The sequence below is a fragment of the Lipotes vexillifer genome, unplaced genomic scaffold (assembly GCF_000442215.2).
Source record: "Lipotes vexillifer unplaced genomic scaffold, Lipotes_vexillifer_v1.1 scaffold10, whole genome shotgun sequence".
Classification (NCBI taxonomy): Eukaryota; Metazoa; Chordata; class Mammalia; order Artiodactyla; family Lipotidae; genus Lipotes; species Lipotes vexillifer.
This window is the reverse complement of record NW_006792541.1, coordinates 1224761-1238261: the sequence shown is the minus strand read 5'-3', so window position 1 is coordinate 1238261 and position 13501 is coordinate 1224761. Positions and strand designations below refer to the sequence as shown.

At 40.0% G+C, this 13501-nt stretch overlaps 1 protein-coding gene across 1 annotated transcript in view; it reads right to left on the bottom strand.

Moving 5' to 3' along the window:
• Nucleotides 1–1944: 1944 nt before the first annotated feature.
• SNX31 (sorting nexin 31) overlaps nt 1945–13501 on the bottom strand; it is a 61583-nt gene continuing 50026 nt past the window's right edge. Inside the window, exons 11-14 of the mRNA XM_007465740.1 lie at nt 13112–13225; nt 10071–10148; nt 4550–4606; nt 1945–2037 (exon numbers count right to left, since the gene is read on the bottom strand). Of these exons, the coding sequence (XP_007465802.1) occupies nt 1945–2037; nt 4550–4606; nt 10071–10148; nt 13112–13225 (342 nt within the window). The remainder of the gene's footprint in view (nt 2038–4549; nt 4607–10070; nt 10149–13111; nt 13226–13501) is intronic.

Below are 13501 nucleotides of genomic sequence, written 5' to 3'. Positions count from 1 at the left end.
CTTCGATCCACAAGTGATTCAAACTCCCAACGCCGTCTAGAGAAAGACAGGCCCAGTAACCCCCAAAGGGGCTAACAGCCCCTTCTTCTCTTGCATAGCTGCTGAGCAATTTTATTTTCTTCTATCTCAGTTCCTTTATTCTTCATGTTATATACTGTGGAATGTACTTCATCACTTGTATTTTTCTTCACTTGTATTATTCTGATACTGATGATAATCTCAATGTCTTGGAAAAAAACTATTAAATTCAACGTTTCAATTTTTGCCATCTTCGAATGGGGATAAATCACTCTATTATATTATAGGGATGCTGCAGTCGTGTATGCATATATACTGATCCCTCTTTCCTCTTATCTCCTAATCACTCCCTTAATCTCAAACTTTGCTAGCACAGTTGCTTATCCTTCCCTAAACAGTGTACTCACTCTCCCATCAGTGTCTATCCTTCCCTTTCACATGTGTGCCCCCATCTCTGCCTCTACTTGTCTCTACTCTTTCTTCAAAGTCTCCTCCCCTCAGGCCTTCCTGACTCACCCCCACCCACCAACTTCGTATGACACACGGGTCCACACTACACATTGGACACCTACTCCATGCTGTCTTGGATTACTCGCAATTGTGTATCAAGTTGCAACATATGAAATGGGTAACATTCAACTATTTTTGACCTACAAAACAGCAGTTACATATGGTTCAATCTATATATGCATCTTCTCACCCCCAATACAAATTCTCTTTGCATTCCTAGGGTCCTCAATAGATCCTTATACAGTGTAGGCATCTGCTATTAAAGAGAAATAGACTTTGACTATTCCTAAACTGGCGAAATAGAGGATAAGCTTCTATTTTAAACTGAAAATGCATCCTAGCCCATTAATACACTCACCACGGGTGATCTGGGATGTTTATGATCCCACCTTGCAAAAGTGTCCCACTACAGCCTAAAATATAAATATAAAGCTTTACGGCATTAGAAGTTATGGCTAGAGATGTAGCTTTATAAATATTATAGGGCTTTAACAGAGTCTACACTTCAAAAAATGATTCACAGAATTTTCATCAATAAATTCTATGTTCACTAGAATATATTTCATATTTATTATATAATTAGTTACACAACCCAGTTAGAAAACCTCTCCCTTACTGCAATCTTAGTTCTACATATAATTCTATTCTATAAATCTATTAATTAATGATGAACTGAAACTGGATAAGAAAAAGTCTAGAGAAAAAGTATACATAGTTTTAAAGCTAAGGTATCTGATATCAAGTACAGGGCCCTATTGGTTTCCAAAATGAAAATATTCAAAATAGTGTCATGACTATTGAGCTGAATTCAGTATTCTAAGAACAGAATACAACTACAACAGTGGAGAAACAGAGAACTGGGCAGCCTATAACTTTGAGCACATCCATATTGGTAGGCTCAGAATTATATAAGGGAACAAATCGGTATTTCATCAACTCCTTGCTCTGGTGATGGATTAGTGAAGTCCAGATTTCTTGTTCAATGATTCCATTTCTTAGAGCCACAGCTGATGAGTCATGCCCTCAGATCTTAACCCAAAATGCATTTTTAGTGTTTTATATTAAGCCTTTCATTCATGCAATATCAGAACATATAAAAGGTTTCATGAAGCCAGGTAAATATCTATCTCAGGGGGAAAAAAAACCCAACGAGCTTGTACTAATTGGTTCAGACCTGCCATTTGTCATATATAAGTCACTAAAAACAAACTATATAACTTGGTTTTGCATTTCCTTTTAATCTTGAGATGAGCAGAGCTCTGAGGTAGTCTTGATGAATATGGTCCATCTTCATGTGAAAAAAATGGGAAGGAGTCACATTTCTTCCACTGGTGGTAGGAAGCCTACTTTCAACCCCCAAGCTCTCTCATGGTCAAGACAGCCTTTGAGAACATTTTAAAAAGTTAGACTTTCTCTTCAAAGACCTTCTTCCTGTATGGTCCCCAAACCACAGTCAACTTCAGCTGTTTTAATCTTGCTTTTTCTTGGCAGAAAACTAGAACAGTCTTTCTGTTACGAAGTAAACAGAGAGGTTAGAAATATATATGCGAGGAAATAATTTCCATAATAACAATAATAGCTAAAAAGCCAAAGTTTAAAATAATATAAAAAAGGCAACTAAAATGTTGTAACTGTTAAGCACTGGTTGTTTTAAATGGCTTTATCGTGTAGAAGCTTTGTTTCCAAGGTAGGGATACATCTGTTAGTGCTGAGAGTGCTTCCTACGGGGATGGAGAGGTACGCATGTCCAGAGCACCTTTCCAGGCACTGGGATCTCTCCAGGTAACACTTGAACTCTGCCTCTCTTGTCTTTTTCCCCTCTCTTAAAGACATGTGACTTTCAATTGTTAACTTCACCCAAAACCTTTAGTGCACATCCCACACAAAGTTTTAAAAAGTATTATAGTTATTTTAAAATATTTTAAGAAGTTATGGTTGCTGCAAACCTTCAGTAAGTGAACAGTTGGCTTTCAGTGTGTATAAAATCTCTAAGACAGGGCCATGGAGAGTGGGCTTTGGCCCTGGTGAAATAAATGTGTGGCAGCTCACCAGGCAGAGCAGCTAAAATTTTTTTTTCTCTGAGAGATTTGTCTTGATAGAGAGGCCCCATGGCAGAGTGGTTAAAGGAACAAATAAACTTTATTTGTTAAATAACAAATAAAGACTGCTTGGGTACGGATACTAACTCCATCATTTACCAGCTGTGTGACCTTGGGCAAGTTACTTAACCTTTCTGTGTTTTCAGTTCCCTTGGCTACAAACCAAGGATGATAATAATTCTTGGGTTGTTGTGAAGATTAAATGAGTTATATGTGGAAAGCTACTATAACAGTGGCTAGCTCAGGATAAGCTCTCTATAAAGGTTGGCTAAAATAAGTTGGAATTCAATATAATCGGACACCAGGCCCCCTTCCGACATGCTGGCCCTGCTCAGAGCATGAGGGAGGTTTGCCTGCTTTAGCATTGCTGCTCACCCATGCTGACTATTGTGTTGTCTGTTGTTCTAGGACAGTGGCTCTCAAACTCAGACATGCATCAGACTCAACTGGAGGGCTTGCTAAATACTGATTGCTGGCCCCCAACCCCAGAGTTTCTGATCCAGTAAGTTGGGGGCCTGAGAATTTGAATTTCTCGTAAGTTCCCGAGGGATGCTGACCCTTCCAGTCTAGGGACCCCACTCTGAGAACCACTGTTTTAGGATAATAGTTCCAATCCTGGCTGTACTTTAGACCACGTGGGGAGCTTTAAAAAATTCTGCTGCCACGCCCCTCAGATCAGTTAAATCAGAATCTTTGAGGGTGCGGCCCAGCCATCATTAGTGTTTCGGGCTCTCCAGGTGATAGTATGCAGCCAGGGTTGAGAACCACAGCTCTATGCCGTCACTATGCTGCCGAAATGGATGAATTTAAGTGACGGAGTGATTTTACAGATAAAGAAGCTGAAGCTTGGTGCAGTGTTTCCCATTGGAGTTCTTGCTATAAATGCTGATTTACTGAATCCATCTTTTGGGGTGAGGCCCAGGAATTTGCATTTCAGTAAGCACCCCAAGAGTCCCTTATACACATTTAGTTTTTTGATCTGCCTGAAGACACACAGCCAGTAATTGGTGGAGTTCTCACCTCCTGTCTCTGATGTAAGCAGCCAGAAATGCTGTTATTATGTAGGAGAGACAGCTCTGCATTTAATCTGTTTTTAAAATTTTTCTCTGAGCTCATTCACTCAAGGAAGGACCTTATATATTTATAAATACTGTACTTATATACTATCTTTATATACACAGCAGACTCTGTGACAGGAGCTGGACCAATAATAAATCCCATTCAAATGCTACTTAGAGGCTACCTTTATTTTGTTCACCCACACTAGGATTTGAACCTTGAAAGGAAGAGTTAGTTAAGGGCACGGCTCTGGAATCAGACTGCCTGCTTCCTCCTACCATTGATAACTGTACAGCCTGGAGCAAGTCACCTAACTCTCTGTGCCCCAATTTCCTCAGCTGATTTACAGGATCATGGTAAGGATAAAGACATTAATCCACAGAAAAGTGCTTCGAACGGTGTCTGGCAATGAGTGTCTATTATTGCTTTCTATTATGATATTTATTGTTATTGCTCTCTGCACAGCAGACCTAAATGCTTGAAAAAGTAGTTTATAAACTTAAAAGTTCTTTTATACAGAGTTCACCACAGAAAGTTGATGAAACTAAAATATACAAACTAGAAAGAGGATTTTTAAAAAATGTATGGAGTGTGGAAGAAAATTACTAAAGAATTTTGTATGCTTCTTGGAAGTCTTCTATATATAAATTCAGGAAAGTATTTCTCCTCGCCCAACTGGGTGCCACGGTAAAAAATACTATTTCTATGATGGTTGTCCAACTGGACCAGCGTATATGGAGGAGCTTCTGTGAAAGACAATTCTGGCTTAACCTTAAAAGTAGAATGACTGGTTACTTAAAGGGGAAAAACGGGCAGATTTATCAGAATTATAATATATCCATTACATAATTTTACTCACAGACCTGGCTTTGTTGACTGTGGTGTTTTTTACTTTTGCCTTGTTCTGGAACTTCAATCTGCTAAATAGATTAGTGAAATGTCAGTCAGCACAGCCGGAGAAGCGAGCACACAAATAATCTATTTAACCAGCACATTTCTCCTTCCACAATAATCCTCTTAATGGTCCCGAAGGCTGCCAGTCAGCAGGACACCTGCTCATCGTCTGCACAGGCCCCCTTCATTTGCAAGTATCTCAGCGTTGCAGAAATTGAGTCCCCAAAAGTGAAGTGAAGCTTAATGTTTAACATTGGTGGCTGCCTGTGGATTTTGTGATTTAACACAGCTTTTAAAAGGACTTCAGGCGAAATGAACTCCTAAATCCACAAATAAGCCAGAGCTCCAATCCATATGCTGAACCAAAGCCAGATGGGGCTTTGATTAATCAAAAGGCATCATTAATCAAGGGAAGAATCAAACCAAAGTTTAAAATACTTGAATATATCTCATGCACATAAGGTAAACTTAATATAATGGTCAGGGGCCCAGCAGAAAACAGATGGTCCACTCCTGGGGTAGCTGAGGGGAGTTTCTAAGAGGAACTGCCTAATGGAGGTGTGGGGAAGATTCAAGTGAATCAGTGACGGGGTGTGGGAGCCCTCAGAGGCTAGCAGTGAGGGGCTAGGGAGGGTGGGAGTAATTCTTACCGCTTCTAGGCCTGAAGGGGCGAGGGCAGCAGCTGGTACTGGAACCAGAGTGGCTGCTGCAGCAGGGGGGAGAGGTCACCTACAGGAGCTGTGGCCCTCAGCAGAGGGCCGGGCCAACCCCAGAGACCCAGCTGGGACAGAGTTGAAGAAATAAATACCCCAGTCTCCATTTTCTCCCACTCTCCAACCTCACTGGGTTTCCCCCAGGGTGACAGGCTGGAGGTCAGAGGGCAAGGCCACAGCACACAAAGGTCAGTCTCCTAGCCAGGGTTTAGGGGAAAGTGCTCCTAGACTCTCCTTATAGAAAAAGAAAAGAACTGCTATTAAACAACTATGCGCATATCTCAACTTATCACTCTATAATCCTGAATGTTTCTGTACTAATTGCCTTTCTCCTTCAACAAATAAACTTCTTAACACTGGATTCTCAGTTTCTAGCCACTGTATGGTAAACATAGGCATTGGTAAATGACAGAATGAGGGGCTGAATTAACTAAGTTGTTTATTATTGCTTATTATTCATGAGACTATAGTGTGGGACATTACAAAGTAAGTGGGATAAATAACATGACACTGCAAAAGAGCAGTATCTTTTAACTTAATTTTGCCATAAAATACATTGCTTTGAAGGATACGTAGGACTTCCTTTAGGTTAATATTCTCAACGGAGCTAGTTAATATAGTTGAAGCCTATCTCAATAGTTTAAGAAAATCATTATTAGGTCTTGGTAAATGAGAAGTTAATGTTCTGATATCTTATGTGTTTCATTATTATTATTTTACGATACTACATTATAGTTTGTAAGTAGTCTTGTGTGACAAAATACAGAAGTTGGGAGAAACCTCCCAGAATTTTTCTCTCTCCTAGTCTCCTTCCCCCTCCCCCTCCCCATGTAGAAATGAAATAAAATAGAACCCACTACAAATGTTAAGCAATTTCTGATATAATCAGTTTCCTTGACTTATTTCAATAGGCTTTATATATTTTATATACTGGGGTAATATAGTTGGGGGAAAAAGGTAATCCTTTTTTTCATAATGCAGTATTCCTGTACTCTATCTCTCATCAACAGAATTTCTGTTAATAATATAACCCTTCATTCCTGCACAGTAACTTCCCTCTGGCTCTCTAAAACTTTGTTCTCCTGCTGTGCTCAGACCATTCTTGTGATGACTGTAATGTCAGTACATTTTCCGTTTTCTGAACTGGACCAGCTATGCAAAGGCTACCATTCTTGGGACATCAGATAGCACTGCCCTTGGTGTTTCCCCTTCTCATCGCATAGCAGAAACACACTTCAAAGCACCCGTCTCTGAATCCAGTGGCCTTTTACATAGTCTGATCTTTTCCCAAATGAAAGAGGAGTGGAGAGAGAAATATTTATGGCAATGGCAGTTGGGGAGGGCATGGGAGGTATGAGGCCGGCTGGAATCAGAATGCTACCTCTTCTTTGCCATTTTTCGGAAAACCAATTTAGAGATTCAGACCCACTGAAGACGGTAGAGCAGAAAGGTCTCTGGTGACATCATGGAGTCACCATCCCAGCCCCAGACTGCCTACTTCTTGGCTTCTTTTAGATAAGAGAGAAACAAACTTTTATTTTGTCCAAGACACTTGTTTTGTCTTGTTTTGTTTTTTGTTACAGGAAGCCAAATCTACTCCTAACGAATAGACTTTATTTTCAAATAAAATAATCCTTTAACTCTGTTCTAGTTACAAGTAGCAAATATTAAAAAAAAAAAAATTAGGTTTTTGTATAGGAGCATAGGTCTAAGAAGAATGTTACACTTCTTTTTCCCTTTCTGGTTTTCAATTAATACTGTCTGAAGAATTTAACATGTTTTTTGTTGGGTGTTTACATTTTTCTTTAGTGCATTTTTTGACTTCAAATTTTAATGATCTCTTCATAAATGGTTCAAGTCTTACCTTTGAAAGCATTGCTTAAAGCTAACTAAGCTACTTAACTTTGTTAGCACTAAATTTCTTCTTTCACTCCTTCCTTCTTACCAGGATAAAACAGTACTATTTAATCTCCCTAGGGACCATCTGCTTTATTTATGGGGCTCATTTGATTACAGTTTTCTTAATTTATCTTTCCCTCCCCCGATTCTTCACAATTATCAAAATCTTAGAATTTATTCTGCCTTGCAAATTAGAGAATTTATTCTGCCTTGCAAATTAGAGACCTCTGTTTCTTAGTCCGTGCAAGCCTTCTATAAGCGATAGGTGTCAGTTCAGACGTTATGTGTTTACCTAGAAAATGAGCGAATGTCACAGTCAAACATTTATATAGCTACTTTAAGCTCCATAAAATGACTTGTTCTCATCAACTGTGCTTTGTGAGGAGGTCTAGAACTTAGTCGAAGTTCAAACAGCTGATCTGTCTGTTCTATTTCCCTTCCAGGGTCTCATTCTACCCAGGGGATTGTACATGAAATTCCAGACTAAAATGTGGACTCTTCCTACAACATTCTCTTGAAATGTGGACTATTCCTACAACATCCAATTTTCAAGAGGAAGGGTCTTAACTTTTCTTTCTAAGAACCAAAATAAGGGAAGAAATAAAGAGTTCGTGGAAATAAAACTTGAATATTTGGATAAAGCATTACAAGCTTTATTGACTACCATGCTGATTTTGCTGTCAGCCACTGGGATAACTATAGATTTTAATTTGCGTGCAAATCCAAGGAATGTGGTAGCGTGCTTGTTTTTCTTTAAAACGTTAAATAGGGCTTCCCTGGTGGCGCAGTGGTTGAGAGTCCGCCTGCCGATGCAGGGGACACGGGTTCGTGCCCCGGTCCGGGAAGATCCCACATGCTGCGGAGCAGCTGGACCCGTGAGCCATGGCCGCTGAGCCTGTGCATCCCGAGCCTGTGCTCCGCAACGGAAGAGGCCACAACAGTGAGAGGCCCACGTACCGCAAAAAAAAACTTTAAATAGACTACTACCTTCTCCTATTATAGAGCAAACTCTTTTGCTATTCACTGTACAAGTATTTCCTGCATCAAATAGCTTACACTTTACTGAACCACGTTTGAGAGTAGTTCTCCCTTTTAATGGGGCTACTTTAATTACTTTTCTCTCTCTGTCTCTCTGTATCTGTCTCTCTCTCTCTCCCTACATATATATACACACACATATGTATAATGACATGATATATGTTTATACATATTTATCATATATATATATGTAAATACGTAAATTGGAGCCTTAAGAGGGTCCATTCTGCCTAGGAGGTTAGATCTTATTACTCTTTTAAAAAGAGCATCCTTGGGACTTCCCTTGTGGTGCAGTGGTTAAGAATCTGCCTGCCAATGCCGGGGACTCAGGTTCAATCCCTGGTCCAGGAAGATAGCACACACCGTGGAGCAACTAAGCCCATGTGCCACAACTACTGAGCCTGTGCTCTAGAGCCCACAAGCCACAACTACTGAGCCCGCGCACCACAACTACTGAAGCCTGTGTGCTCTAGGGCCTGCGTGCCACAACTACTGAGCCAGTGTGCTGCAACTACTGAAGCTCGTGTGTCTACAGCCTGTGCTCTGCAATAAGAAAAGCCACCACAATGAGAAGCCCGCGCACCACAATGAAGAGTAGCCCCTGCTAGCCGCAAATAGAGAAAGCCCATGCACAGCAACGAAGACCCAACACAGCCAAAAAAAGAAAAAAAAAAAGACACGTGCTTAATTAAAAAATAAAAAAGCTACTTTCTAGTACATTTTGAAGTGTTCGAACACCAAGGGGCAGTGAATTTTATCTTCCCTGGGAAAATATTTTCAGTTCTAGAAGAAAGAGAAGTAAGTATAAAATGCAAGTTTTTTCTTAGAAAAAAGCTGCTAAGTCAAGTAAAGATCAATGTAAAACTAATGGTATTATCCACCCTTTTATAAAACACTAAAATTAAATGAAAACATTAGGGAAAGTTTTCAAATATTTTCCTCTCCCGTTGCAGAGCACAGGCTCCAGACACACAGGCCCAGCGGCCACGGCTCACGGGCCCAGCCGCTCCGCAGCATGTGGGATCTTCCTGGACCGGGGCACGAACCCATGTCCCCTGCATCGGCAGGCGGACTCTCAACCACTGCACCACCAGGGAAGACCCTCTGTTGTATTTTTAAAGACCAGTGTACTATTCTGCAAGAGAATTATGTTTATAAATGTCAACCAAACATTAGTATTTGTAATCGTTTTTTATTTAAAACCAAACTGTACTATCTTATTTGGGACAAGCTTTTTAATGATGGTGACAAGGCAAGTAGAAAGTTTAAAATCACAGGAAGTCTCTTTATAGCACCAACACTTTCAGTGAGTAATTAGGCCTTTATTGAAGAGATGAAGACTAGAAAAACAAAGTAAATTTTACATTGAGGAAAAATTATAGCCTTGAGAGCTTCTTTTACTCAATGGCTTCTCCAAACTGCTAAAGGCATTTTAATTTGGCACAGTGGAAGTATTAAGAGGCTGTGAGTTCTTTCTAGAGACAAAACTGCAGAGCTTACGTAAGCTCATCGCTGCTGTGTTAAAGACCTCTTAAGATTCTGTCTTTATGATGTTGCTTTTGGGGTAAATCTGGAGTCTTCTGTTTGGGGGAAGGCAGAAATACAAGGCTACAGAGTAGAGGATTAGAGAGTTCTCAGCAATCCAAGGACGACTTCTCCTTGGAAAAAATGGCTTGCATTCTGAAGACTGAGCTCCCGGAAGGCAGGGAAGCTCACTTCTGGGCAGTTGGGTTCTTCCCTTGAGGACCAGACTTGCTGGCCCAGGGAATTCATCAGTGTAGTTTAGTGTCAGCTGATGGTGGAAATAAAGTGAAACATATACACCGATAAGAGCACTTACCATTTCTGGATTCTCTGCAGCTTGCTTTACCATCTTTTCTGAGATCATCTTTTTCAAGCAGCTACTCAGCAAAAAAGCCTAAGAAACCCAGAAATAAAGAACTCTCTCAATTGAAGAGATCCTCATTCTCTTCCTTCCCTCTTTATACAGCAAAGCAGATTTTGTGCTCTGCCCTACAACTGTATGCTTTTAAGAATTTACAGTTCTTCTCTAAATTTCATTAATTTGCATAAGATATAATTAGCAAATAACCATAAATTTTCTCAATTACGTGGATATATTTGCAGTAATTTTTTAAAAGGTAGATTAAAAATGACCAGGATCTCATTATTAATCTTTTTCCCTTTCAAAACTCCCCCCTTACATCCCATTTTTTTTCTATTACTTTGTAAACAGCTCATGTCTTATGAGCAACAAATAATAAAAACTGCTTATAATTGCAGCCAAATCAACTGATGATGGTCAATCTTATATTTAACTGTATGCATAATGACTGAGAGACCTATTATTAGGCATACATACTAACCTGTTTGAAAGAATATATTAGTACCTTATGGCTTTTACTGAACTAAAGACAAAATTAGTTGTTTTTCTTCATTTTTAAATTTTCTGGTATTTTTAATCATTCACTGTCAAGACTGTCAGTTGCCGCCAACATCACCTGTAGCTTATTGATGGCTCATCACTGTTAGTGCCAAGACACATGTGTCATCCATCTTGCTGCACAAAAGCCGGGGCTTCCTTTTTCCAGGAACTTCACCCCATGTGCCAAATTTAAGGTTCCCTGTGATTTTCCCATTTGCTCCTTTCCCACAAATCCTTTTTTTTCCCTTCTTTTTTCTGCTCTCAACTCTTGGCTTATTCTTTTCTTATTCAGCCCGACTGAGGTTTGAGACAACTGAAGCTCAAAGCTTGAGGCTATAGAACTTTAGTATAAATTTGTGCTCAAGGATGGTCACTGAACAGGGTGGCTGCGGATTGGGGGGATGATGGAGAGGAGGAGTGGGGGAGAGGGAGAGAAAACTCAGCTGGGGGTGGTAGCCAATATACAAAACCCTTGGAGGACAGGACATAGAAAGCAGAATTAGAGGGCGACTGGGCTACACAGAGGGAGCATTCCAAAGTTTTGCAGGACTGTAGAGCATGATGGGCTGCATTTTATTCAAGGGGAGAGACAGGAGGGAAGGGGAAAGAAAGGGCTGCCACCAAGGAAGAGAGTCACAGATGTGGGGTTTATACACAGAAACAAAATTTGCCTTCCTGGTTTAGCTGAAAACTAACCCTGTTTATCTGTGCATATATGTAACCTACACAAAACCAGAGTACGAAACAGTTAAACAAAAAACTGAGCTGATGCAGCTAGGAAGGGTGTTTAGTGGTCTCTCACAAGGTGGGGACTGATGCCATACTCCTATACCAAGTTACAGAGATATGTAGGATTCTGCTATAAGCCAGGTAAGGTGTATTAAATATGAAGGGACTGAACTTCCGGTTAAAGGGCTCGGGAATGATTTGGGCCCCAGCCCTCTTCCGTATTTGCAAGGCACACAAGCCACATTTCTGTCTTTTGCAGAAGTAGCCGTTGGGTGCATATCAAAAAACCCCACACTCCAAAGGAAATAAGACCTTACCAGGAATCCTTTAAAAGAATATTTATGGCACCTCTCTATAGTGGCTTAAACTCATTTGCCTCGGACTAGATTAAAAGACCATAATAAAATTTAACTACTGCACATAACAGTCTAGCGGAAGGGTGTGGTTTCACTGCCAAAATCTCTCTGTGTCTCTCCAAGTGACTGCAGATCTCGCCTTGGCAAACCATCCAATCATTTCCCTGAGAATGTTTTCTATTTAAGGTGAACCTGGGGAGACATTTCTTTAACCTAGGATGTTGGTTTAGTACTTTGTGTTTTTCAGAGGACATGGATATCTATTATCTCCTGATCAGCACTGTACCAGCAGGGAGTTGAAAGGGAGCTTTGTGCCTGAGACCAGAATGCTCCATGGAACACAGAAGTGAGTATGATCGCCAGGGACTCAAGTTGAATATAATGTTGATGCAAAGATTACTTTGATATTTTGGTTTCATTTTAGAACTTTTGTAATTTGGACTCCAAATTGAAATAGTTTATCTCGGTAAAAAGAATTTTCAATTGGATTTGGCATTTAGAAAATTAGATTTTTAATGGATTTTTTATTTCAATTATTTCAAATTTACTTCAAATTTAATTACTGCTACCCAACAGCCATTGTTCCTTCTTCTCTCGTAACAGAACACTGATTTTGGAAGTACCCAGCTCTAGGCAGTGGATGCTTATTCTAAACTGATCATGAATCCAGTTCCTCTATGCTAAATGCTTGATTCCCAGACTCCCTTGCAGTTAGGAGTGCTCATGTGACCCAGTTCCAGCCAATGAGACAAAATGGAAAGTCTACTGGGGGGCTTCTGGGGTAAGGCTTTTGCTTTCCAGATAAAAGGGATAGCTTTTATCTACTTGGAAAATGCCAAAAGAATTATAGAGATGCCAATCATTTGCCTCCAGTATTCTTATTAAATGAGATGACAAATATCTGTATGGTCTAAGCCAGGGATTGGCAAACAAATCTAGCCACCCCACCTCTTTTTATAAATAAAGTTTTATTGAAACACCCATTCATTCATGTATTGTCTGTGGCTGCTTTTGTGCTACAATAGAGTTGAGTTGTTGCCACAGAGGCCATATGAACCTCAAAACCTAAAATATTTACCAACTGGTTCTTTGAGAAAAAGTTTACTGACCCATGGTCTAAGTCACGTTAGTTGAGTCTTCTGTTACTTGGTAACTAAATTCATTTCTAACTGATATGAAAGCTTTGGTGACTAGTAAAATAAAATAAAATGAAACCAAACAAAATAAATGACATTACAGGCTCAAAGCAGCATGTGTAGCATACTCTAGTACTCTGCTCCAGTTGAGTTAGGGTAATGTGCTTTTTCCACCCCAGAGTGCAAGAGAGCATTTTAGCACAGAAGGTTTTCCTGCTCTGCCCTAAGAACTTACCTGTTTGGTGTAAATAACAAACCACTGCCAGTGACTATCCTCACTATACTGAAATCTGAGCTCTAAGTTCTGGTTGAGAGTTTGCTGGGGCCCATCTGTATCCAGCAGAGTCCCCTACAAAGGAAAAGATATGATTTGATATTCAGTAGGAATGTAAGTGGCTATTATGTGCTGGGCAAAATATCAAAACAAGTGAGACTATTCCTATCCTCAAGAAACTATAAATATCAATCTATTTGGGAGCCATTAAAGCAAATCATCATAGTGTGATATAATAAGTATCAATATTATAAAGGAAATGAATACAGGTCTATGGAAGTAAATGGGATGGACACCTAATCCAGAATAGGATGTAAAGGAAGGCTGGCGGAGGCTGCGGCGGGGGTGGGG